At 37.3% G+C, this 27,880-nt stretch overlaps 1 protein-coding gene and 1 pseudogene across 4 annotated transcripts in view; both read left to right on the plus strand.

Moving 5' to 3' along the window:
* The window catches only part of RPS6KC1 (ribosomal protein S6 kinase C1), a 306,592-nt gene that overhangs the window by 72,155 nt on the left and 206,557 nt on the right, over positions 1-27,880 (plus strand). For all 4 annotated transcript variants that reach the window (XM_077157789.1, XM_077157793.1, XM_077157790.1 and 1 more), the window contains one exon: positions 18,389-18,504. In XM_077157789.1, the coding sequence (XP_077013904.1) occupies positions 18,389-18,504 (116 nt within the window). Of the gene's footprint in view, positions 1-18,388; positions 18,505-27,880 lie in introns of those variants that run through there.
* On the plus strand, positions 18,511-26,868 carry LOC143679241 (protein salvador homolog 1 pseudogene; annotated as a pseudogene).

The raw sequence follows: 27,880 nt of genomic DNA on the forward strand, positions 1-27,880 counted from the left end.
GATCATTGTTTCTTAGTACATTTGCATCAGTTTAGAGGAACTAGCAACACAACAGAAAAAGATATAAAATGTCAATATAAAGAAAAGAAATAAAAGTAGTAGTAATAGTAAAAAACAACAACAACAAACAAACCAACAAGCAAACAAAAACAAAAAAAAACCCTATAGCTCAGATGCAGCTTCATTCAGTATTTTAACATGATTACTTTACAATTAGGTATTATTGTGCTGTCCATTTTTGAGTTTTTGTATCTAGTCCTGTTGCACAATCTGTATCCCTTCAGCTTCAATTACCCATTGTCTTACCCTGTTTCTAACTCCTGCTGAACTCTGTTACCAATGACATATTTCAAGTTTATTCTCGAATGTCCGTTCACAACAGTGGGACCATACAGTATTTGTCCTTTAGTTTTTGGCTGGATTCACTCAGCATAATATTCTCTAGGTCCATCCATGTTATTACATGGTTCACAAGTTTATCTTGTCTTAAAGCTGCATAATATTCCATCGTATGTATATACCACAGTTTGTTTAGCCACTCTTCTGTTGATGGAGATTTTGGCTGTTTCCATCTCTTTGCAATTGTAAATAACGCTGCTATAAACATTGGTGTGCAAATGTCCGTTTGTGTCTTTGCCCTTAAGTCCTTTGAGTAGATACCTAGCAATGGTATTGCTGGGTCGTATGGCAATTCTATATTCAGCTTTTTGAGGAACCGCCAAACTGCCTTCCACAGTGGTTGCACCCTTTGACATTCCCACCAACAGTGAATAAGTGTGCCTCTTTCTCCGCATCCTCTCCAGCACTTGTCATTTTCTGTTTTGTTGATAATGGCCATTCTGGTGGGTGTGAGATGATATCTCATTGTGGTTTTGATTTGCATTTCTCTAATGGCCAGGGACATTGAGCATCTCTTCATGTGCCTTTTGGCCATTTGTATTTCCTCCTCTGAGAGGTGTCTGTTTAAGTCTTTTTCCCATTTTGTAATTGGGTTGGCTGTCTTTTTGTTGTTGAGTTGAATAATCTCTTTATAAATTCTGGATACTAGACCCTTATCTGATATGTCATTTCCAAATATTGTCTCCCATTGTGTAGGCTGTCTTTCTACTTTCTTGATGAAGTTCTCTGATGCACAAAAGTGTTTAATTTTGAGAAGCTCCCATTTATTTATTTCCTTCTTCAGTGTTCTTGCTTTAGGTTTAAGGTCCATAAAACCACCTCCAGTTGTAAGATCCATAAGATATCTCCCAACATTTTCCTCTAACTGTTTTATGGTCTTAGACCTAATGTTTAGATCTTTGATCCATTTTGAGTTAACTTTTGTATAGGGTGTGAGAGATGGGTCTTCTTTCATTCTTTTGCATATGGATATCCAGTTCTCTAGGCACCATTTATTGAAGAGACTGTTCTGTCCCAGGTGAGTTGGCTTGACTGCCTTATCAAAGATCAAATGTCCATAGATGAGAGGGTCTATATCTGAGCACTCTATTCGATTCCATTGGTCGATATATCTATCTTTATGCCAATACCATGCTGTTTTGACCACTGTGGCTTCATAATATGCCTTAAAGTCAGGCAGCGCGAGACCTCCAGCTTCGTTTTTTTTCCTCAAGATGTTTTTAGCAATTCGGGGTACCCTGCCCTTCCAGATAAATTTGCTTATTGGTTTTTCTATTTCTGAAAAATATGTTGTTGGGATTTTGATTGGTATTACATTGAATCTGTAAATCAATTTAGGTAGGATTGACATCTTAACTATATTTAGTCTTCCAATCCATGAACACGGTACGCCCTTCCATCTATTTAGGTCTTCTGTGATTTCTTTTAACAGTTTTTTGTAGTTTTCTTTATATAGGTTTTTTGTCTCTTTGGTTAAATTTATTCCTAGGTATTTTATTCTTTTAGTTGCGATTGTAAATGGGATTCGTTTCTTGATTTCTACCTCAGCTTGTTCATTACTAGTGTATAGAAAAGCTACAGATTTTTGAATGTTGATCTTGTAGCCTGCTACTTTGCTGTACTCATTTATTAGCTCTAGTAATTTTGTTGTGGATTTTTCTGGGTTTTCTACATATAGTATCATATCGTCTGCAAACAGTGATAGTTTTACTTCTTCCTTTCCAATTTTGATGCCTTGTATTTCTTTTTCTTGCCTAATTGCTCTGGCTAGAACTTCCAACACAATGTTGAATAATAGTGGTGATAGTGGACATCCTTGTCTTGTTCCTGATCTTAGGGGGAAAGTTTTCAATTTTTCCCCATTGAGGATGATATTAGCTGTGGGTTTTTCATATATTCCCTCTATCATTTTAAGGAAGTTCCCTTGTATTCCTATCTTTTGAAGTGTTTTCAGCAGGAAAGGATGTTGAATCTTGTCAAATGCCTTCTCTGCATCAATTGAGATGATCATGTGATTTTTCTGCTTTGATTTGTTGATATGGTGTATTACATTAATTGATTTTCTTATGTTGAACCATCCTTGCATACCTGGGATGAATCCTACTTGGTCATGATGTATAATTCTTTTAATGTGTTGCTGGATACGATTTGCTAGAATTTTATTGAGGATTTTTGCATCTGTATTCATTAGAGAGATTGGTCTGTAGTTTTCTTTTTTTGTAATATCTTTGCCTGGTTTTGGTATGAGGGTGATGTTGGCTTCATAGAATGAATTAGGTAGTTTTCCCTCCACTTCGATTATGTTGAAGAGTTTGAGGAGAGTAGGTACTAATTCTTTCTGGAATGTTTGATAGAATTCACATGTGAAGCCGTCTGGTCCTGGACTTTTCTTTTTAGGGAGGTTTTGAATAACTAATTCAATCTCTTTACTTGTGATTGGTTTGTTGAGGTCGTCTATTTCTTCTTGAGTCAAAGTTGGTTGTTCATGTCTTTCCAGGAACCTGTCCATTTCTTCTAAATTGTTGTATTTATTAGCGTAAAGTTGTTCATAGTATCCTGTTATTACCTCCTTTATTTCTGTGAGGTCAGTAGTTATGTCTCCTCTTTCATTTCTAATCTTATTTATTTGCATCCTCTCTCTTCTTCTTTTTGTCAATCTTGCTAAGGGCCCATCAATCTTGTTGATTTTCTCATAGAACCAACTTCTGGTCTTATTGATTTTCTCTATTGTTTTCATGTTTTCAATTTCATTTATTTCTGCTCTAATCTTTGTTATTTCTTTCCTTTTGCTTGCTTTGGGATTAGTTTGCTGTTCTTTCTCCAGTTCTTCCAAGTGGACAGTTAATTCCTGCATTTTTGCCTTTTCTTCTTTTCTGATAAAGGCATTTAGGGCAATAAATTTCCCTCTTAGCACTGCCTTTGCTGCGTCCCATAAGTTTTGATATGTTGTGTCTTCATTTTCATTTGCCTCTAGGTATTTACTAATTTCTCTTGCAATTTCTTCTTTGACCCACTTGTTGTTTAAGAGTGTGTTGTTGAGCCTCCATGTATTTATGAATTTTCTGGCACTCCGCCTATTATTGATTTCCAACTTCATTCCTTTATGATCCGAGAAAGTGTTGTGTATGATTTCAATCTTTTTAAATTTGTTAAGACTTGCTTTTTGACCCAGCATATGGTCTATCTTTGAGAATGATCCATGAGCACTTGAAAAAAAGGTGTATCCTGCTGTTGTGGGATGTAATGTCCTATAAATGTCTGTTAAGTCAAGTTCATTTATAGTAATATTCAGGTTCTCTATTTCTTTATTGATCCTCTGTGTAGATGTTCTGTCCATTGATGAGAGTGGTGAATTGAAGTCTCCAACTATTATGGTATATGTGTCTATTTCCCTTTTCAGTGTTTGTAGTGTATTCCTCACGTATTTTGGGGCATTCTGGTTCGGTGCGTAAATATTTATGATTGTTATGTCTTCTTGTTTAATTGTTCCTTTTATTAGTATATAGTGTCCTTCTTTGTCTCTTTTAACTGTTTTACATTTGAAGTCTAATTTGTTGGATATTAGTATAGCCACTCCTGCTCTTTTCTGGTTGTTGTTTGCATGAAATATCTTTTCCCAACCTTTCACTTTCAACCTATATTTATCTTTGGGTCTAAGATGTGTTTCCTGTAGACAGCATATAGAAGGATCCTGTTTTTTAATCCATTCTGCCAGTCTATGTCTTTTAATTGGGGAATTCAGTCCATTGACATTTAGAGTTATTACTGTTTGGATAATATTTTCCTCTACCATTTTGCCTTTTGTATTATATATATCATATCTGTCTTTCCTTCTTTCTACACTTTTCTCCATGTCTCTCTCTTCTGTCTTTTTGTATCTGACTCTAGTGCTTCCTTTAGTATTTCTTGCAAAGCTGGTCTCTTGGTCACAAATTCTCTTAGTGACTTTTTGTCTGAGAATGTTTTAAATTCTCCCTCATTTTTGAAGGACAATTTTGCTGGATATAGGAGTCTTGGCTGGCAGTTTTTCTCTTTTAGTAACTTAAATATATCATCCCACTGTCTTCTAGCTTCCATGGTTTCTGCTGAGAAATCTACACATAGTCTTATTGGGTTTCCCTTGTATGTGACGGATTGTTTTTCTCTCGCTGCCTTCAAGATCCTCTCTTTCTCTTTGACCTCTGACATTCTAACTAGTAAGTGTCTTGGGGAACGCCTATTTGTGTCTAATCTCTTTGGGGTGCGCTGCACTTCTTGGATCTGTAATTTTAGGTCTTTCATAAGAGTTGGGAAATTTTCAGTGATAATTTCTTCCATTAGTTTTTCTCCTCCTTTTCCCTTCTCTTCTCCTTCTGGGATACCCACTACACGTATATTTGTACGGTTCACATTGTCCTTGAGTTCCCTGATACCTTGTTCAAATTTTTCCATTCTTTTCCGGATAGTTTCTGTTTCTTTTTGGAGTTCAGATGTTTCATCCTCCAAATCACTAATTCTATCTTCTGTTTCTTTAAATCTGTCATTGTAGGTATCCATTGTTTTTTCCATCTTTTCTACTTTATCTTTCACTTCCATAAGTTCTGTGATTTGTTTTTTCAGTTTTTCTATTTCTTCTTTATGTTCAGCCCATGTCTTCTTCATGTCCTCCCTCAATTTATCGATTTCGTTTTTGAAGAGGTTTTCCATTTCTGTTCGTATATTCAGCATTAGTTGTTTCAGCTCCTGTATCTCATTTGAACTATTGGTTTCTTCGTTTGACTGGGCCATATGTTCAATTTTCTGAGCGTGATCCGTTATCTTCTGCTGGCGTCTGGGCATTTAGTCAGATTTCCCCGGGTGTTCGACCCCACAGGTTGAAAGATTTTTCTGCGCAGTCTCTGGGTTCTGTTCTTCCTATCCTGCCCAGTAGGTGGCACACGTGGCACACGCCTGTCTGTGGGTTCCACCAGCGAAAGTTGCTGTGGGTCCCTCAACTCTGGAAAACTCTCGCCGTAGGGGAGGTTCGGCAACCGAAGCGTCTTGGAAGAATGCCAGCCGGCCCGGGGTTCCAAACGCGGGGAGGGTCGCCGGCTGTCGCAGCACAGGAGAGCGTCCGGCCAAATTAGCTAGTCGGCCCGGGGCACCAAGCGTGGCGGGAGGGCACCAGCTGTCGCAGCCCGGGAGAGTGCACTGCTCCCAGCCGACGGGGGAGTCACGTGTTTGGAAGGGATCCCCCGGTCACTGTTCTCCGCAGTCTGGGGATTTCCGACCCAACTATCTCAGTTGTTCCGGGGGGCCTCGTGTGGTGGGGGCACCAGCCGCCGCGGCCTAAGGGGACCGCCTGTCCAATTCTACCAGCTGGCCTGGGAAGGTGGAAGGGAGGGACTCCGGTCGCTTGCTGTCCCACCCAGGAAAGCCCGTGCCCCTTGGTGATCTCACCGGAGCTGGGTCTCCCAGATAGTCAGCCGTTCCAGGATGGGGTACGCTGTCCCTTTGATTTCCCTCGTGGCTCCGGGAGCTGCTCTGTATTATCTCCACTCCCCCAGTAGTTGTTCTGGAGGAGGAAAGGTGAGGGCGGCAAGGCTGTCGAGGCTGGTGGCGGAGGAGCACGGTGAAGGCGGGGGAAGAGGGCACCGTGTTGGTTGGAGAGCAGCCGGAGCAGGAGGGGGAGGAGGGGGGTAGGGAGGTCGGGCGGCTCGGCTGCTGCGGGGCGCGTGCGCCGCGCGGCGGTCCGGCGGAGAGAGAGAGGGGGTAGGGAGGTCGGGCGGCTCGGCTGCTGCGGGGCGCGTGCGCCGCGCGGCGGTCCGGCGGAGAGAGAGAGGGGGTAGGGAGGTCGGGCGGCTCGGCTGCTGCGGGGCGCGTGCGCCGCGCGGCGGTCCGGCGGAGAGAGAGAGGGGGTAGGGAGGTCGGGCGGCTCGGCTGCTGCGGGGCGCGTGCGCCGCGCGGCGGTCCGGCGGAGAGAGGAGGAATTTATTAAGTTGCAAGTTTACAGTTCTAAGACCATGAAAATGTCCCAATTAAAGCAAGTCTATAAAAATGTCCAATTAAGTCATAAACTAGAAGTTATCTTCACTCAAGAAAGGTCACTGAAGTTCAGGATTTCTCTCTCAACTGAACAGGCACATGGCGAGCATGGCAACATCTGCTAGCTTTCTCTCCAGGCTTCTCGTTTCATGAAACTCCCCCAGGGGCTTTTTCCGTCTTTATCTCCAAAGGTCTCTGGCTGTGTGGCTCTGCAGTTCTTGTAGCTCTCATGGATCTTGTCATTCTGAAGCTTTCTCCAAAATGCTTCCTCTTTTAAAGGATTCCAGTAAACTAATCGAGACCCACCTGGAAAGATTGGAGCCACATCTCCCTCTAATTAATACCCACAATTGGGCGAGCCACATCTCCATTATAATAACATAACTTGATTATAATCTAATCAAGTCTCCGGCCTAAAGTCCTGAATAGGGGTTAAAAGAAAAGGGTGCCTCTGCATGATTGGGTCAGGATTAAATTCAAACCAGCACACTCCTCTAGACCTAAAAAAGACATGTTTTTCCTATATACAAAATACATTCATTCCATGACAATATCAGAAATCCTTACACCATTTCTGTCACAATACAAATACAATACAAGGTTAAATCCGTTAGTACACAGTCTCATCAAAGTCAGTCACAGATATGATCTGTCCTAAGGCAAAATTCTCCGCTGGCTCTGGACGTCTAAAACTCAGAACAAGTTATCTGCTGCCAACGTACAAAGGAGGGACAGTCATAGAATACATATTCCCATTTCCACTGGGAGAAACTGGAAGGAATACAGGGGTCACCAGACCCAAGCAGTTTTGAAAACCTGCAGGGCAATCTCCATTACATTTCAAAGTCTGGAGTTATTTATCTTCAGGGCTTTAGAAAGCAGCAGTCCCACTCTTTCCAAAGGCCAATGTAGTGACCTGCCTCTCTCCGAATGTAACATTGGCAGGCATTAGAGAGACCATCTTTTCTTGGCTCCATCCTCCCCAAGCATCGAGACTGCATCTGGGCCCTCTGCCATTTCTGGGGCAAATGCACAACCCCTCCCTGTGGTGGAAGCCAGGCTCTCCCCAATCCCTAAGGAATGTGCTGCACCCTCTCCAAGGACTGAGACATCACAGCTCTTCCACTGCAACGAGGTGAAAGGCCCATCCTCTGCCTTTGGGCATACTCACCCTCTCCAAGTACTTGGGTGGGTCCGCTCTCCTGGCCTGAGACTTCTTGACTTTAGACTTTAGCTTCCATAGTTCTGCCTCTGAAGTTATTTTACCTACACATTGTCCCTTTTCTCAGCTCCCCCATTCCAGACTGGCAGCGGCTCTGCTTACACAGGTCCCACAGCACTCTTGTTGGCTTTCTATGTAGTAAGTAAATATTGTGCCCATCAGGCAGCAGGAATTTCCACACATCCTTTCTGGATAACTCCATTTCCAATCCTGGCGTTTTCTGACATGGCTGAGTGACTCCATATTTGGTTAAATTTTCACATGGGGCACATTTCTTTGGAGTCACTCTTCCTGGAAGCCCAGAATTTTCTAGAACAACAGTTTTTAGTTTCTTTGTACCCAAGAGCTCAGTTCTCAGCTTATCTCTTTCCTGTTGCATTACAGTATGAGCTGCAAGGAGAAACCAAGCTGCACTTTCCACATTTAATTTGGAATTCTCTTCTGCTAAGTATCCAAGTTCATGGCTTTTCAAATCTACCTTTCCGCCAAAGCCATTAGTCAATTTTGCCAGATTATCTGCCAGTTTGCAATAACATACAACTCATTCGTGTCTAGTGCCTCACCAGAGGCACCTCTAGAGTCCGTGTTTCTACAAACAGTCTCTTCAAAGCATTTTAGGCCTTCTCTATCAAGCTCCTCACACCTCTTCTAGAATCTTTCCCTTATCCATTTAAAAGGCCAATCCAACATGTTTGGTATTTGCACACCACAGCAGCACCTGACTTCTTCAGTACCAAAATCTGTTCTAGAAATGGATTGACTTTAAAAAATGGGGAATTTGTTAAGTTGCAAATCTACAGTTGTAAGGCTGAGAAAATGTCCCAGTTAAAACAAGTCTGTAGAAATGTACAAGAGGCACCAAAAAGAGGTTACCTTCACTCAAGAAAGGCATATGAATTCGGGGTTTCTCTCAACTGGAAAGGCATATGGCGAACATGGCAGCATCTGATAGCTTTCACTGTAGGTGTCTTGTTTCATGATGCTTTCCCAGGGGCATATTCCTTCCATCTCCAAAGGTCTCTGGCTATGTGGGTTCTGTGGCTGTGACTCTCTCCTCGTTCTGGTGCCTCTCTCAGATTGCAAGCCTTTTCCAAAATACTTCCTCTTTTAAAGGATTCTGGTAAACTAGTCAAGACCTACCTGAAATGAGTGTAGTCACATCTCCCTCTAATCCAAGGTTAAAACCCACAATTGTGTGAGCCCCATCTCTGTGGAGATAATCTAATCAAGTTTCCAAAGTACAGTGCTGAATAGGGTTTAAGAAATGGCTGCTCCTAAAAGATTGAATTAGGATTAAGGTGTGGGTTTTTCAGAGAACACAAATCCTTTCAAACCAGTACACCCCCCTATTATTTATTTATTTATCCATCTGTCCATGCCCTGGATAAAAGGAACATCAGACACAAGGTTTCAGAATCACATAGGCACACTGTAAACGTTATATCTTTATCCAGTTGTCTTCAAGAATCCAGACTACTGGAACACATAGCTCAGATGTTTCAGGTACTTCCCTCCACCCACTCCAATAGACCATAAACTAAAAAGGGATATCTATGTGTAAGAATAACTTCCAGGATAACCTCTCAACTCTGAAATCTCTTGGCCACTGAAACTTTATTTTGTCTCATTTCTCTTTTACAGTAATAATACTGAATGTTAATAGATTAAACTCCCCAATCAGAAGTCACAGATTGGCAAAATGGATTAAGAAATATGATCCAGCTATATGCATTTTACAAGAGACTCATTTTACAGCCAAAGATACAAATAGATTGAAAGTGAAAGAATGGAAAATAAATGTTCCATACGCACCACAACCATAAATAAATAAATAAGGAAATAAAAAGCTGGGTTAGCTATACTAATATCAGACAAAATAGATTTTAAATGCAAAAATGTTGTGAGAGATAAAGAAGGACACTTTATTGTAATAAAAAGGGACAATTTACCAAGAAGGAATAGCAATCATAAATATTTATGCACCTAATCAAGATGCCTCAAAAGACATGAGGCAAACAGGAAGTAATAGACATCTCTACAATAATAGTGTGAGACTTCAATAAACCCCCCTCTCCAATGGATAGAATATCTTAACAGGGGTTCAATAAAGAAACAGAGAACCTGAATAATATGATAAATGAACTAGTTGTAACAGATATTTATTGAACATTGCACCCCAAAACAGCAGGATATGTTTTCATCTTAAGTGCTCATGAAACATTCTCCAGGCTAGAGAATTTTTTTCTAGAATTTTGTGCACATGTTGGGGCACAAAACAGGTTTAATAAATTTTAAAAGATTGAAATTATACCCAGCATTTCCTCTGATAATAAATTTGGAATGGAGCTGCTTCTCTTTGTTTTTCCTAGCAATACTTTTTTTTTTTTAATTATCTTGAAATAAATCAGGAAGAAAGAAGTGAATATGCTCTTTCACTGCATTTATCTTCAAGGATTTATGTAATTGAACCTTTCAGCATAAGCATTCAGTTTTGGTTGTGCTTCACTCTGAAATTTTTCACTCTGAAAAATTTTTAATCCATCTTTTCTTGTCCAAGTTTGGTGCACTAGAAATATATAGATGATAGAAGTAAAGTAAAAGTGTGCTTTTGACATATATTTCAAGTTTATATATTCATTGTTTAAGCATTTCAGTTCATCTTATTGGGGAGTTGGGGTGAATCATTGATCACCCTGGGATTAAAGCTCAGACATTTTTACGTATTTGTTTCAGATAATGAGTAAGAACTTTTAGATGTGTATCATTAAATATTGAGAAATCTTCTGTTAGAATTTCTCGACAAATAGATAATGCATTTAAAGATAGTTACAGGTGGCCTTGTGAGTTGAAGCATAAAATTATGTGTGCATTTTCTAGGTTTCTTTTCTAAAATTATAAACATTTACAATATTAGTAGTATTAATTCATAGGTACTGGAATTTACTTGTTTAAGGGATAAATGATTGTAGTATAATGATAAGTACAGGCTCATTTAATTTATTTAATCAAAAGGAGGAATAGTGAATATTTAGATGTCATTTTAAACTGTTTGGATGCTGGATTTTTCCCAAGATTGAAAATTTTCTGTGTTTTCAGATCAGAGAATTTGTTGAAGGTTTGAGTCTCTTGAAGTCTTCTTTTCAGATAATATTATTGATAGGTAAGGTAACAGTGTCTTTTGTTGTGGGTGTGCTGTATTCATGATAAGATTGAGTTGACTTTATTTCATAAAGAACTGAGATTCTTTATGAATCTCATATTTATTTCATATGAACTAAGAACTAATGGAAGAAGAAATTTAGCATAATAGGTTATATTCCAATTGATTTTTTGCTACAGGACTTAAAAAAAAAGATAGAAGTTAATTTCTCCTTGCAAAAGGCCTGGAGCATGGCAGCTCCATAGTGATCAGGGATCCAAGCTCCTACCTTGTTGCTCTGCCATTTTTAACTGTCTGCCTCATAATCATAGTCTTTCCTAGAAGAAGAAAGGGACAGAGAAGGAAAGGAAGGAGAGGTCTTTTTTTTTTTTTAAATGCAGTTTTATTGAGATATATTCACACACCATACAAACCTTCTGAAGTATATTATTACTGACTCACAATTTCATCACATAGTTGTGCATACAACCCCATGATCAATTTTAAGTTATTTTCATTACTCCAGAAAAGAAATAAAAAGAAAAAAGAAAACCCAAATTCTCACATGCCTATTATTATTGAGCTACATTATGGGTATAATACATTTGTTACTGTTCATGAAAGACTATTAAAATATTACTAAACATTGTAGTCCATAGTTTGCAGTGCATACATTTTCTTTCCATATATAACAGAGGTCTTTTTAAAAAAATATTTTTATTGATAAATCTTACACAAACATTCCAAACATAGTGTACAATCATTGGTTCACAATATCATCTCATAATTGTGTATTCACCACCATGATCATTTTTAGAAGCTTTTGCATCACTCCAGATAAAGAAACAGGAAAAAGAAAAAAACTTATGCATACCATACCCCTTACTTCTCCCTCTCATTGATCAATCATATTTACATCTACCCAATTCATTTTAACCTTTGTCCCTCCTATTATTTACTTTTTATCCATATTTTTTGCTTATCTATCCATAACCTGGATAAAAAGAGCATCAGACAATCTCACATTCACACAGTCGTATTGTAAAAGCTATGGCATTATACAATCGTTTTCAAAGGATCGAGGTTGTTGAAACATGGCTCAACAGTTTTAGGTACTTCCCTCCACCCACTCCAATGTACCATAAACTAAAAAATGATATCTACATAATGCCTAAGAATAACTTCCGGGATAACCTTTTGACTCTGAAATCTCTTGGCCACTGAAACGTTATTTTGTCTCATTTCTCTTTTCCTCTTTTGGTCAAGAATGCTTTTTCAATCACTTGTTGCCAGGTCCTGGCTTATCCCGGGATTTCTGTCCCATGTTACCAGGAAGATTTACATCCCTGGGAGTTATGTCCTACATGGGGGTGGGGGTGGGTGGGTAAGGACAGTGAGTTTGCTTGCTGAGAGAAAGAGAGAGTCCACATCTGAACAACAAAAGAAGTTCTCTAGGGGTGACTCATAGGCCTAATTTTATTTTATTTTTTATTTTTAACTTTTTTTATTAATTAAAACAAAAAATTAACAAACAAAACATTTAGATATCATTCCATTTTACATATACAATCAGTAATTCTTAATATCATCACATAGTTGCATATTCATCATTTCTTGGTACATTTGCATCGATTTAGAAAAAGAAATAAAAAGACAACGGAAAAAGAAATAAAATGATAATAGAGAAAAAAAAAACTGTACGTACCTTACCCCTCGCTTTCATTTACCACTATTTCAAACTGAATTTATTTTAACATTTGTTCCCCCTATTATTTATTTTTATTCCATATGTTCTACTCTTCTGTTGATACAGTAGCTAAAAGGAGCATCAGCCGTAGGTTTTCACATTCACAGAGTCTCATTGTGAAAGCTATGTCATTGTTCAATCATCATCAAGAAACATGGCTACTGGAACACAGCACTACATTTTCAGGCAATTCCCTCCAGCCTCTCCACTACATCTTGAACAACAAGGTGATATCTACTTAATGCGTAAGAATAACCTCCAGGATAACCTCTTGACTCTGTTTGGAGTCTCTCAGCCATTGACACTTGGTCTCATTTCCCTCTTCCCCCTTTTGGTTGAGAAGGTTCTCTCAGTCTCTTGATGTTAATTCTCAGCTCATTCTAGGGTTTTTCTGAGTCCTTTGATGCTGAGTCTCAGCTCATTCCAGGATCTTTGTCCCACATTGCCAGGAAGGTCCACACCCCTGGGAGTCATGTCCCACGCAGAGAGGGGGAGGGTGGTGAGACTGCTTGTTGTGTTGGCTGGAGAGAGAGGCCACATCTGAGCAACAAAAGAGGCTCTCTTGGGGGTGACTCTTAGGCCTAAATTTTAAGTAGACTTGACCAATCCTTTGTGGGGTTAAGTTTCATGTGAACAAACCCCAAGACTGGGGGCTCAGCCTATAGCTTTGGTTGTCCACACTGCTTGTGAGAATATAAAGAATTCAACTTGGGGAAGTTGAATTTCTTCCCACTCTCACCATTCCCCAAAGGGGGCTTGCAAATACTTTTCGAGTCACTGATCAAATCATTCTGGGATTCATCGGGGCATCACTCTGGACAAACCAACAAAATCTCATGTGCTACCTGAGATTTCAAGTACTTATGACATTCAATCAAACTATCTACATGAGCCATATTAGGAAATGCTCTAGTCAAAATATAAATTTTGTAACAGATAAACATTTTTTGCTTTAGTCTCATACATAAGGTGACATTTTAAAGTATTAATTATCCTCTATTTTCAGCACCCTGCAGTAATGACATTCCTTTGTTCTTCCTCATGCAAAAACATTTTTAAAATTTGTACATTGTACATTTCACTATTATTATACACTCTAGACATTCCTAGATTATACCATCTCGATCTTTAACATCTATCTTTCTTTCTGATTTCATTTATGTCCCCAGCCCTCCTCCCTCTATCGTTCTCACATGCAGCTTCATTCAGTGTTTTAACATAATTACATTACAGTTAGGTAGTATTGTGCTGTCCATTTCTGAGTGTTTGTATCCAGTCTTGTTGCACAGTCTGGTATCCCTTCAGCTCCAATTACCCACTATCTTACCCTATTTCTATCTCCTGATGGTCTCTGTTACCAATGACATATTCCAAGTTTATTCACTAATGTCGGTTCATATCAGTGAGACCATACAGTATTTGTCCTTTAGTTTTTGGCTAGTCTCATTCAGCATAATGTTCTCTAGGTCCATCCATGTTGTTGCATAATTCATAAGTTTATTCTGTCTTAAAGCTGCATAATATTCCATTGTACGTATATACCACAGTTTGTTTAGCCACTTGTCTGTTGATGGACATTTTGGCTGTTTCCATCTCTTTGCAATTGTAAATAATGCTGCTATAAACATTGGTGTGCAAATGTCCGTTTGAGTTTTTGCCCTTAATTCCTTTGAGTAGATTCCCAGCAATGGTATTGCTGGGTCGTATGGCAATTCTATATTCAGCTTTTTGAGGAACCGCCAAACTGCCTTCCACAGTGGTTGCACCATTTGACATTCCCACCAACAGTGGATAAGTGTGCCTCTTTCTCCACATCCTCTCCAGCACTTGTCATGTTCTGTTTTGCTGATAATGGCCATTCTGGTGGGTGTGAGATGATATCTCATTGTGGTTTTGATTTGCATTTCTCTAATGGCCAGGGACATTGAGCATCTCTTCATGTGCCTTTTGGCCATTTGTATTTCCTCTTCTGAGAAGTGTCTGTTCAAGTCTTTTTCCCATTTTGTAATTGGATTGGCTGTCTTTTTGTTGTTGAGTTGAACAATCTCTTTGTAAATTCTGGATACTAGATCTTTATCTGATATGTCGTTTCCAAATATTGTCTCCCATTGTGTAGGCTGTCTTTTTACTTTCTTGATGAAGTTCTTTGATGCACAAAAGTGTTTAATTTTGAGGAGGTCCCATTTATTTATTTCTTTCTTCAGTGCTCTTGCTTTAGGTGTAAGGTCCATAAACCTGCCTCCAATTATAAGATTCGTAAGACATCTCCCTACATTTTCCTCTAACTGTTTTATGGTCTTAGACCTAATGTTTAGATCTTTGATCCATTTTGAGTTAACTTTTGTATAGGGTGTGAGATACGGGTACTCTTTCATTCTTTTGAATATAGATATCCAGTTCTCTAGGCACCATTTATTGAAGAGACTGTTCTGTCCCAAATGAGTTGGCTTGACTGCCTTATCAAAGATCAAATGTCCATAGATGAGAGGGTCTATATCTGAGCACTCTATTCGATTCCATTGGTCAATATATCTATCTTTATGCCAATACCATGCTGTTTTGACCACTGTGGCTTCATAATATGCCTTAAAGTCCGGCAGCGTTAGACCTCCAGGTTCATTTTTTTTCCTCAAGATACTTTTAGCAATTTGGGACACCCTGCCCTTCCAGATAAATTTGCTTATTGGTTTTTCTATTTCTGAAAAGTAAGTTGTTGGGATTTTGATTGGTATTGCGTTGAATCTGTAAATGAATTTAGGTAGAATTGACATCTTAACTATATTTACTCTTCCAGTCCATGAACACGGTATGCCCTTCCATCTATTTAGGTCTTCTGTGATTTCTTTTAACAGTTTCTTGTAGTTTTCTTTGTATAGGTCTTTTGTCTCTTTGGTTAAATTTATTCCTAAGTATTTTATTCTTTTAGTTGCAATTGTAAATGGAATTCGTTTCTTGATTTCCCCCTCAGCTTGTTCATTGCTAGTGTATAGAAATACTACAGATTTTTGAATGTTGATCTTGTAACCTGCCACTTTGCTGTACTCGTTTATTAGTTCTAGTAGTTTGGCTGTGGATTTTTCAGGGTTTTCGACGTATAGTATCATATCGTCTGCAAACAGTGAGAGTTTTACTTCTTCCTTTTCAATTTTGATGCCTTGTATTTCTTTTTCTTGTCTAATTGCTCTGGCTAGAACTTCCAACACAATGTTGAATAACAGTGGTGATATTGGACATCCTTGTCTTGTTCCTGATCTTAGGGGGAAAGTTTTCAATTTTTCCCCATTGAGGATGATATTAACTGTGGGTTTTTCATATATTCCCTTTATCATTTTAAGGAAGTTCCCTTGTATTCCTATCCTTTGAAGTGTTTTCAACAGGAAAGGATGTTGAATCTTGTCAAATGCCTTCTCTGCATCAATTGAGATGATCATGTGATTTTTCTGCTTTGATTTGTTGATATGGTGTATTACATTAATTGATTTTCTTATGTTGAACCATCCTTGCCTACCTGGGATGAATCCTACTTGGTCATGATGTATAATTCTTTTAATGTGTTGCTGGATTCGATTTGCTAGAATTTTGTTGAGGATTTTTGCATGTATATTCATTAGAGAGATTGGCCTGTAGTTTTCTTTTTTTATAGGCCTGATTTTAAGTAGGCTTAGCCTATCCTTTGCAGGAGTAAGTTTCATAGGGCCGAGCCCCAAGATCGAGAGCTTCGCCTCTTGATTTGGTTGTCTCCACTGTTTGCAAAAATAACAGAGATTCTCCAAATGGAGAAGTTGAATATATCCCCCTTTCTCGCCATTCCCCCAAAGGGACTTTGCAAATATTTCTTTATTTGCTATTCAGATCACGCTGGGATATATCGGGGCATCATACTAACCTGGACAAACCAGCAAAATGTCACGCTCTGTTCAAGATTCCATGTACTTATGTTGTTCAACTAAACTGACCATACAAATTAAATTAGGAAATGTACTACCCAAAATATAAATTTTGCACCAAATAAACTCTCTCCCTTTTGTCTCATAGAGAGATTGAAGTTTTAAAATATGGATGATATCATCCTTTACCCTGTATTCTGATTTACCTTAGTCCTATCCAGATCAGCTTCATTCATATCTCTACTTGAAGTCAGATCTCTTTTTCAACTTTTTAAATAGTTCCTGTGTGCGATACTGCTGAAATTCATAGCTTTAGAGCTGTAATCAGCAGAGGTCTTTTAAAGATTTTTCTGGGAAGCTAAATGTAGCTGCTTATAGGTCATTGAGCAGAACTTTGTCCTTGACCTAATTGCAAGGTAAATAGGAAATTATAGTCTTTAATCTTGCTATGCACCCATTTAAAAATTGGGGAGTATTTTAGTAAGGAAGAAAGTGAGAATAGATACTAGGGTAGTAACTGACAGTCTTTCCCATAGTAAATATAATATTATTCTGGAATTAGGAAACCTACAATTGACTGCCACTTGTTTGCTAACCTTTACTGGGCCCTAGGCTCTTATGGGATGCCTATGGGATGTTGCAGATCGTTTTTCTAGAACAGTGTACATGTGTACATATGCAAGAGTATTTTCAGGATTGTGGTCTCTGAAACCTATTCATGAACTGGGCCTAGGGGGTTTATGAACCCACTCTTAAGTTGGTGAAAGGGGATTGACTACCTTCTAGGATAGAATGTTCTTTTTTGTTAGACTGTTTTTCTTAGCTTTGATTAATTCAGTCAGAGTCAATAAAAGCTTATCGATAGGTTCTGGATGGTAGATACAGTAATGCTGCTTGAAGAGTCTAAGAAACCATGTTAATAATTTACTAAATGTTTATTATGTTCCAGACATGACACTAGGAGCCTTAAGTACATTGTTTATTTACTGCATTTTGCTAATGAGGAAATATCTGCCCAATATTTTACAGCTAGTGAACGATAGAGCTAGTATTTGAACCTAGGTTTAATTCCAAAATCTTTTCTTTTTACAACGATGAAATAGACACTTCACCATGAGTGAAGCTAAAGGTATCTCAGTGATTCAGTTTCAAATTCTTGCCTTGGGTTATATAACTAGAACTCTCTTTCTACCTCAGTTTTCTGTTAATTCTTCGCAAAGCCAGTAGAAATGTTTAAGTGTGATGATGTGACTGTTTTGATTTTATATTTTTAAAATTTATCTTGGAATCAGTATGATACATGGCATGTGACAAATGCCAACCAGTAGTCTGACCTGAGAGCAGTACAAAAGGATAATTTTTGAAATGTCTTATCACCATTCAAACGGTATATATAATTTTTTGAAATTCTATAAAAACCACCTTTTGATTACCTTGTGAATCAGAGCTCTTTGGTGCTGTGTGTGTTCTCTTTTTTATCACAAGGATGCTGTCATATAGTCTGATAGCATCACACGTAGAATTTAGCATAAAAACAGTTTGCTTCCAGCTGAGGTTTTTGACCCGGTAATATACAGATGTTTTCATAATTACCTCTCTTCAGCTCTATAAATCAAAAAAGTAGGAAAGTGAAAATTATGTGAGCAATTACAGTATTAAATTACTGTAGAAAATCATTTGCGTTCTTTAAAATTCTCTTTTCAACTATAGTTTCAAGCTTCTTTTAAATGTTGTCTTTTACATTACAGGTCTTAGATTATGAGTGCCCATTTTACTTATCAAGAGGAAGCTCCTGTTTTATCAGAAACATTATTTTCTTTTTGTGAGAGTACTGATTGCAATTTAGAGACTAGGTTGACTTCAGAAGATTGCATAAATAACAGCTACTAGGCTATGATAGGCCTGCTGCTATTGCTTTATAATCTTTGAGCATCAACTATCACAGTGTTTGATCATCCTTTCCTTAAGTGCTGATTCTTATTTAATTTTAGGACGATTTGATGAAACTGTTATTGAAGAGAGAAGACAGTGTGCTGAAGATCTGCTACAGTTCTCTGCAAATATTCCTGCTCTTTATAACAGTAAACAGGTTGAAGATTTTTTTAAGGTTTGGAAGTCTTTCTGGAATATTTTGTTTTATTAAATATTATTGTTTTCTTTTTTTAAATAAGCATTTTTAATGTTAGAAAATAATCATCACACAAAACAAATAAGAGAAATGCAGCTTGTGACAGAAATAATACAAAATGATAGCCATCAATATAATGCTAAAAATATTATAGCTCATTAGTCTATTTTTTTAACATTTTTTATTGTGTAGTATACATACGAAGCAAAGAAATAAAAACGCAATAGTTTTCAAAGCACTCCTCAAAAAGTGGTCACAGGATAGATCCCAGAGTTTGTAATGGACTACCATACAGTGCTCTCATATTTTTCCTTCTAGCTATTCCAGAATATCGGAGGCTAGAGGGCTTAAATACTTTTTTATCATCACAATCGACCTTTCTTTCCTTCTTTTTTTGTGAAAAATAGCATATATACAAAAAAGTTATACATTTCCAAAGCATAGCACCACAATTAGTTGTTGAACATACTTCAGACTTTGACATGGGTTACAATTTTACAATTTTAGGTTTTTACTTCTAGCTGCTCTAAAATATGGGAGACTAAAAGAGATATCAATTTAATGATTCAGCATTTATATTCATTTGTTAAGTTCTGTCTTCTATGTATAATTCCACCATCACCTTTGATCTTTCGATACCACTCTTTGGGGTTGTTTGGGCTATGGCAATTCTAAATTTTTGACACTGGAAGGGTCTGTCACTAATATGGGGTAGGGAGATGGAACTATCTGATGTTCTGGAGAGGCTGGACCAGGTTTCAGGACTTATGTGGACCAAGGACTCATCTGGAGGTTTTAGGTTTCTGGCAACTTACTCTAGTGCCTGGAACCCTTATGGAATCTTATAAATTGCCCTAGGTGTTCTTTAGGATTGGCTGGAATTCCTGGTTGGGGGTTGGCAGGTTATAATAGGTAGCAAGGTATACCTAAAGCTTACCTAAGAGCAACCTCCAGAGTGGCCTCTCGACTCTATTTGAACTCTCTCTGCCATATGATATTTTATTAATTATGCTTCTTTTCCCCCTTTTTGTCAGGTCATTAGAGTCTATTTTAAACTGATCTTTATTTTTAAACTTTTCCTCATGTCAGAAGTATACAGATTTATTTAAAGTAGATTCCATTAAAAGTGATACATTTTATTGGTTCCTCATGTGGATGAGTAGGGCAATTTTTATGAAAATTGTCAGGTCAGAGTGTGATGAGTATGTGTAGAAGATCATCTCCACTCAGGAAGAAAAAGCAAAATAATTAAAAAAAAAGATAGCATTTGTGTTTTGGGTTTATTATGCAAAAGAAGAGACAATCCCAGCAGGCTCTAATTTAGAGTCCCCATTAACTCCAATGCCCTGTATCAATTATCAGAATTAGTTTGTGGAAACTAATTGGAAATATTTTTTGAAATGAATTAAAATTGGTGGCTTTATTGCAGTAAAGGATTATATATATTTTTGGTAAAATTCTCTTTAGAAAAGCTTTTGGTTGTTCACCTACTGCCCTAAGGCTTAGAAGAAAGCTCCTCTTCATAGCAGATGCATTTCTTTTTTTTTTTCACTTTTTTTATTGTATAGTATAGCATATATACAAAGCAAAGAAGTAAAAAATCAATAGTTTTCAAAGCACTCTTCAACAAGTAGTTACAGGACAGATCCCAAGTAGTTACAGGACAGATCCCAGAGTTTGTCATGGGCTACCATACGATCCTCTCAAATTTTTCCTTCTAGCTCCAGAATATAGGAGGCTAGAAGCCTTAAATATTTTTTTACCACCCAATCAACTTTTTTTCTTTCTTTTTTGTGAAAAATAACATATATACAAAAAAGCAATAAATTTCAAAGCACAGCACCACTATTAGTTGTAGAACATATTTTAAAAAATGCTATTATTTTCTAATTTATTAAAAGAAATATTCAGTATTTTTTAAAAGAAAATATTGTTTTCAATTTTTACTCCCATAAGTAGAAGCTAATAGCTAAACAACAATGTCTATGGCATATCTTTTATTTTTGTAGAGAAATGTATTAGATTTTTTATTAGTTAATATTTTTTAATCGATGCAGCAGGCTTAAAGATTATCTGATTCCTGCCATCCTAATTGTAGCATTTAAGAAAAATTATATATTACAAAACCTCAATAGTTGCTTGTACTTTTTGAAATATCATTCATTGGTAGATTTTTCTTTGGGATATAAACCACTGCAAGTTCATATTAAAGTTGTTTTAATTTGACTAGTTTATATAAAGATAAAACAAAAATGGTCACTGTACAGTTTTATAGAGATAGGCCAGTGCAAATTATATTATCTGACATAATTTGAGCAATAGTGTTCTAAGTTTCTTGCCATGCAATATTTTAAGTCCTTTATCTTTTTTGATAATACTTTCTAACTTATTTTGAACTGAATCTGTGAAAGTTGTCAGTTAATATTATTGTCTGTTTTACATTTTTCTTATTATATTTATTGGGCATTTTTCCTGATACCTGTGGATCTAGGAAAGAAATGTTAGTTTACTTATGAGAATTGATCTTTTGAAAGACATTGCAAATACTAATAGAAAAGCTTGTAGTAACAATAATTCCTGCTCTTTGACCTTGCTACCTAAGTTTTCATCACTCTGCAGACTAGGCTGAGATTATCAGTTTGTTTTTTTGTTTATCCAGTGCGTACCTTTTCTTTAAGGCATTTTGTTTTTTCATGAAATGTAACATATATACAAATAAGCAATACATTTCAAGTATATTTTAACAAATATCAATAGAACATATTTCAAAGTTTGGTGTGAATCACAATTTCAAGCAATTTCAGGGTTCTACTTCTAGCAGTTCCAAGAAACTAGACGCTCAAAGAAATATCCATATAATGATTCTGCAGTCATTCTCATTTGTTAAATCTTATCTTCTCCGTTATAACTCTTCCTTCTCCTTTGATCCTTCTCCCAGTATTTAGAGATATTTGGGCAATGCCAATTATGACTTTTCCATTTGAAAAGGGGTATTGACAATAAGACATTAGGGAGGGATAGGACTAGCTGATATTCTTGGAGAGGCTGTGCCCTTTGGGTTTCAGGACTTATCTGTCTTAGGAACCATCTAGAGGTTATAGGTTTCTGGAAAGTAAACCTAGTGTGTGAAACTTTTATAGAATCCCAGATAGAATCCTAGGTGTTCTTTAGGATTATCAGGAATGATGTTGGTTAGGGTTTGGCAAACTGTGGCAATTAGTAATATTTAGCTGAAGCTTGCATAAGAGTAGCCTCCAGACTAAGTTCTTGACTCTATTGGAACACTCACAGCCACTGATACCTTATTTTCTTATGTTTCTTTTCCTCCTTTTGGTTAGGAAGGTGTTTTCTATTCCATGGTGCCAGGCCAGGCTCATCCCTGGGAGTAATGTCCCATGTTGCCAGGGAGCCTTTCACCTCTGAATGTCATGTCCCGCATAGTGGGGAGTGTAATGATTTTCCTTGTGGCGTTGGGCTTAGAGAGACAGAGGGACCATATCTGAGCAATGAAAGAGGTTTTCTGGAAAGAACTCTTAGGCGTAATTATTGGTAGGCTTAGCTTCTTTGTTACAGAAATAAGTTTCGTAAGAGCAAGCCTCAAGATCAAGGGCTTGGCCTCTTAACTTGTGAGTCCCTAATGTTTAAGAAAGTTTCATAGTTCCATATTTTTTCTCCTTTCCCTTGAGGGACTTTGCCAATACTTTTTAATTATCTGCCCAACATACTCTGGGATGTATCTAGGTATTACATTAAGTCATATGGAGTTACAAGCCCTTCTGCCAATTTTGGGCTCTTTGTGTTTGGTTTGTTTAAGTGGGCTATCCAGGCAGGCCAAGTTGGATTGTGTGCTACAGAAAATTTAGGTTTTGGACAAAGCAAACTTCTCTTCCTTTAGTTTCATAAGTAGGTGAAGCTCTAAAATACAGATGGTATCTTTCTTTGCTCTATTCTGTTCTGATTTGCTTAGTCCCAACCAGATCAGCTTTGTTCTTTATCTTTAGTTGAAGCCTGATCTCTTTTTTGGTTTCTTTAACAGTTGTATACAGTAGTGCTGACTTTCTGAGACTTAGGTCTCACACAGATACCCAAAGTTTTATGGAAATATCAGGTTATACTCATATAGCACAGCATCTCAGAAACTAGAAATAACACAACTCTGGATTAAATGTGATTGCTATAAGCGCTTACAATTTAGGCCACAATTTTCTTAATAAGTGTTTTCTAAGTGAAACCATATAATATTTGCTTTTTTATTTCTGGATTATTTTGTATAGCATAATATCCCCAAGGTTCACTCAAATTGTTCCATGCCTCACTACTTCATTACTTTCTGTAGCTGCACAAAAATCTATCATACATATATACCACAGTTTGCCTTTCTGCTTCTCAATTAATGTATCCTTTAGCTACCTCCATCCATTGGGCATCATCAATAATATCCAAAATGAACAATCCATATCTCACAATATCCTCACTTGCTTTTATTAGCTAGGGTTTTCTAGAGAAACAGAATCAGCAGGTGATATCCATAGATATAAAATTAATCATGGGAATGTAGAGTTCAAGGTCTATAGGGCAGGCCACAAGCTGGCAACTCATATGATGGTCCTCAACAAACTCTCAGAAGAGACCGGCTGGGCAACTGTGGGAATGTAAGGGTCTGAGGTCTGTAGGGCAGGCTGCAAGCTGGCAACTCTGATGAAGGTCCTCAGTGAACTCTCAGGAAAGGCTGGCAGGCTGAAGCAGGAAGAGAGACTGTCTCTTCTGAATCCTCCTTAAAAGCCTTATGATGATTAGATTAACCATCACTCATTGCAAAAGGCACTCCCTTTAGCTGATTACAAATGCAATCAGCTATGAATGCAGGCAACATGATCATGAAATAAGTCCATGACATGTCCTTATAGCAACAGGCCAGTGCTTGCCAGACCAGGCAACCGGGCACCACCACTTGGCCAAGTTGAAACATGAAGCTGACCATGACACTTGCACAATCATCAACACTCTCAATTTTAGACAAAAAAAAAAAACACAAGATAAACACACCCTTACCAAATAGAAAATCTAAACCTCCCTTTATCTCTTGTCCCTCAATTATTTACCCCTGGTATTGCTGTGGTACTGTTGATCCAATATATATCTTAAGGGTAAAAGGCCAAGTCAAATTGATATAGTATTTAACTCTTTACTATTCTCTGTTATCATTCTTTCAATGTGACAATTCTTTCTACGCTTATAAAAAAAACATTATTGTAAAGCGAGAAGAATATTGCTTCTTAGAAATTATGAAAGGCAGTCATGCAAATTAACACATGCTACTGGACTAAAAAATAAGTTTAGGGGTTATGAATGTGAAATTCTAAATTTTAAGCAATTAAAGTAGAAATTATCTGTTCATTTTATTTCTTTTACATCTGGGAATTCCTCATTGTAACTGCTGTTGGAATGTACTTGTTTTTTTTTAGGCTTTGTGTAATAAGAAACAAAGGAAGAGTTTAAGAGAAGCCATACTAATCTTAGAAAACATCTTGGTGTTATCTTAATCTGTGTGTGGACCAGGAAAAGGAACTGATTTAAAAATATAACAGCAGTGATATTCAGTCTCTTTAAATAGTGATAAGAAAATACTGTCTTTGGGGGTTATTTAGCTGCAAGCAGGCAAATAACTAAATGAGTAAATAAATAAATTCACAATATTAACTTGAACAAGAGAGAAGTGTGTCTCATACAACAAGAAGTCTGAGCAAAGAAGGCAGTCCAGACTGGTACAGAAGCTCAGTAATGTCACCATGGATCTAGATCTTGGGTGAGAGTGTGAAAGGGAAAGGGCAAAAGAAACATGCCAGCTTTTACACTACCCTCTCTGGAAACTTCCTGCAGATATTCTTACGTTGTATTGGTCAGAAGTGGGAGTTTGAAAAGATGAGTCTTTTGGCTCTCTAGTCCTGATCAATGAAGAAGGCAGAGGAAAGAGTGGGAAGGGATGTTTTTGGGTAGCCAATCCACAGGATGTGCCACAATATTATTTTTTTCTCTGTAGGAATATTGGTGATCCACATGCAGATAACTGTATAGACATTTGATTAGGTTGACTTTTTTAAAAACATACACAAGAATAGAAGGAATAGTATAATGAATCTAGTTAGTTATCACCCAACTTCAGAATTGACCAGTGCATTCCCGGTCTTTTTTCATATATTGATAAAAATAGATGAAATCTTTTTTCTTCTGCCTGATATTCTTTGGTTATTTATTTTATTAAGAGTTTTAGTCAAGTATAATTTATATATCTTAAAATTCACCAATTGTAAATGTACAATTCAGTGACACTGAGGAAATTTATAGAGTTTGTTTAGCCACCACCACTATCCAATTTTAGAACACTTCCATCATTTCAGCAAGTTCCCCCACATCTGTTTACCAGCAATCTCCTTTCGCATTCTTGTCCCTGGGCAACCAGTGATTGTTAACTGAATAGATTTGTCCTTTCTGGACATTTCACATATGTGGACTCAGAATATATTGGTCTTTTGTTCTGGCTCCTTTCATTTAGTGTAATGTTTTTCATCCTCATCCATTTTGTAGAATATATCAGTATTCCATTCCTTTGCTTGCTGAATAGTATTCCATTATAAAGATTATACCCTATTTTGTTTATCCATTGGCGATCAAGAGGCTTAAGTCTCTGAAAAACAAACTTAATAAGTAAAACTTTTATAGAGCCTGTGATAGCCTAACCTTTGCAGATGAAGAAGGAAAATGCCTCCTGGGGAGCTTCATGAAGCAAGAGGCCTGGAGAGAAAGCTAGTGGATATCACCATGTTTGCCATGTGCCCTTCCAGCTGAGAGAGAAATGCTGAACATCATCGGCCTTCTTGAACCAAGTATGTTTCCCTGGATGCCTTAGATTGGACATTTCTGTAGACTCCTTTTTTTTTTAAAATGTGGGCAGGCACTGGGAATCGAACCCGGGTCCTCTGGCATGGCAGGCAAGCATTCTTGCCTGCTGAGCCACCGTGGCCTGCCCTCTGTAGACTTCTTTTAATTTGAATAATTTCACAGCCTTAGAACTGTGAACTAGCAGCTTATTAAATTCCTGTTTTTAAAAGCCGTTTCATTTCTGGTATATTGCATTCCGGCTGCTAGCAAACTAGGACAGAGCCTTAGGGAGGTAGTTTGGTTTGGTCTGGGCCTCATCTAGAAGGATGCTGTACTGAAAGAAAACCAAAACTGAAGTGTCCAAGCCATCTGAGGTGCAGGGCAAATACATGAAGAAGGAGACTTCGCCTTTACTGCAGAATCTCATGCCTTCATTCATCTGGGATGATCCAGCAATTCCAAGATGTACTGATATCTGCCTTCCAGATTCAAACCCTAATGGTTTTTCAGCTCTGGAGTTGGAGTAGTTTCAAGAAACCAAAGTTTCTTTAGTGATCCAATCCAAAGAACACCTAATGAAATAATAAGATGAAGCCACAGATTTCAGAAGTCTAGTAGCTGTCCCTAAGGAATATGGCTCTTCTCAATCATTTTTAACTGAAGTTAATTTTGCCATTGTAAATGGAGACTCTGGTTCCTGATATTATTATTCAGATATATTTTTTGATGGTCAGAGAAGGAGGCCATCTGGAGATTGTGTGCATGATGACTACAGATATTGTGAATATAATCATGATCTCTTCCAAATAATGCTGCAAAATTAGGGGAGGTATGCTTCAGGTATTGGGAGAGCTGTAGCTACATCTTTAGGAAATTTAAGTAACCATAATTCTGAAGATTTATCCCTTCCACATGGCTGGTCTGTGGTTTGGGCAGTGAGAGAGAGAAAATACTATATAGATCATACACAAATACAACTCATTGGAGCCACATCTTGAGTGAGAATACCTTCCTCCAGCATGGGGATGAATTGAGTCATCAGAATTTGGAACCTATTATGTAGTTCACATAAATAAGGCTTAGTATAGGCATATCTGTGCTTATAATGTGCTTTGGTATGATCAGCCTCCTCCTATTATATATATGTATATATTTTTTCACAGCAGTGTGAAAAAAAATCAGCTCCTTTTGGTCCCTGCAACTCCTTATCATACTGCAGAAATTCCTGACTGGCTTCAGGTTTAGGCCCAAGCTCCTGTGAAATATGACCACATTCTGAAGTGAGAACTCTTCCAGCTGACTGACCTGGATATATACCAGGGAATGCTAAAATTGCTATTCATGAGAGAACTGGAACAGATTTTTAAAACCTATGAAACTTACAGACAGTCCCTTGTCACAGAGCTAGAAAACCGCAAGCAAGGATTACACTGATATGCCCAGCAACATAGCGATAATTTATAAGTTAATTTTCTAAATAGAAATTTAAGTTTTATAATGGCTTTAAAATATTTTCAGATTTAAAAAAGAAACTGCAAACAATTACTCTTTAATAAAAGCAGCTTACTTTTTGGAAATTATAAAATTCTAATTTTACATGTTTTTGTCATTAGAAACATTCTTTTATTGAACAGGAATGTGAGTTTATCATTCTAAGAACCAACATTGCAAACACTTCCAACTGTTTTATATTAGGAAACCACTTGGAATATCTTTGATGCAGACAGATGCAGCAAGAAATGCCATTATAACCATATGTTAAATATGAATTGATCACCTGGTAATCTTTTGCCGTAGAAGTCCCTTTCTTTTAAAAAAAGAAAGTTAATGTGTGCATTATCTGAAGATGTTTGCTGCTTTATTGTGGAATATTGATAGTTCAAATAATATTATGGTGTTCAAAATATAAAATAGGATTTGGGGCCTATATTGTCATGAACTTCTATATTATAATGTATGAGTCCCCTGGCCCCCCAAATGTAAAGAAATGTTTTAAAACACAATCATTTGGTTTTGTTTTGTTTTTACTATAAAAGGATGAAGGACATGTAATCTTTCAAGGCTAAATATAGACGTAAGACCTTAAACTGTTTGAGGAGGCATGTGTGGTGCTCAAAAGTTGATAACTACGTCTTTTCCTTAGTTTCATCCATGGCTCTTACTGCATTGAGCATGGCTCTGATGAGACAGTGGAGGGCCCTGACTGCCATTCTGACAGATTGGGTTAAGCTACTAAAAACAACAATCAGGGATTCAATAAGAAATCTTTCTTGTTAAATTGATTTTGTGTTACTTTTCTATATTTCTGTCTTCTAAGAGCCTGTCACAAAACTTTAAAACTGTATTATTTTCCTCCCAGTTTTTTTTTCTTTTGATTTAATAGTTGTCTAAATGTTCATAACTAATGAAATACATTTCATTGCACATAAAATTTTTGGCATTTCTAGCCTGTAAATCTCTAGAATTCAGTGAATTT

This window comes from Tamandua tetradactyla, chromosome 4 (genome assembly GCF_023851605.1).
Source record: "Tamandua tetradactyla isolate mTamTet1 chromosome 4, mTamTet1.pri, whole genome shotgun sequence".
Lineage (NCBI taxonomy): Eukaryota > Metazoa > Chordata > Mammalia > Pilosa > Myrmecophagidae > Tamandua > Tamandua tetradactyla.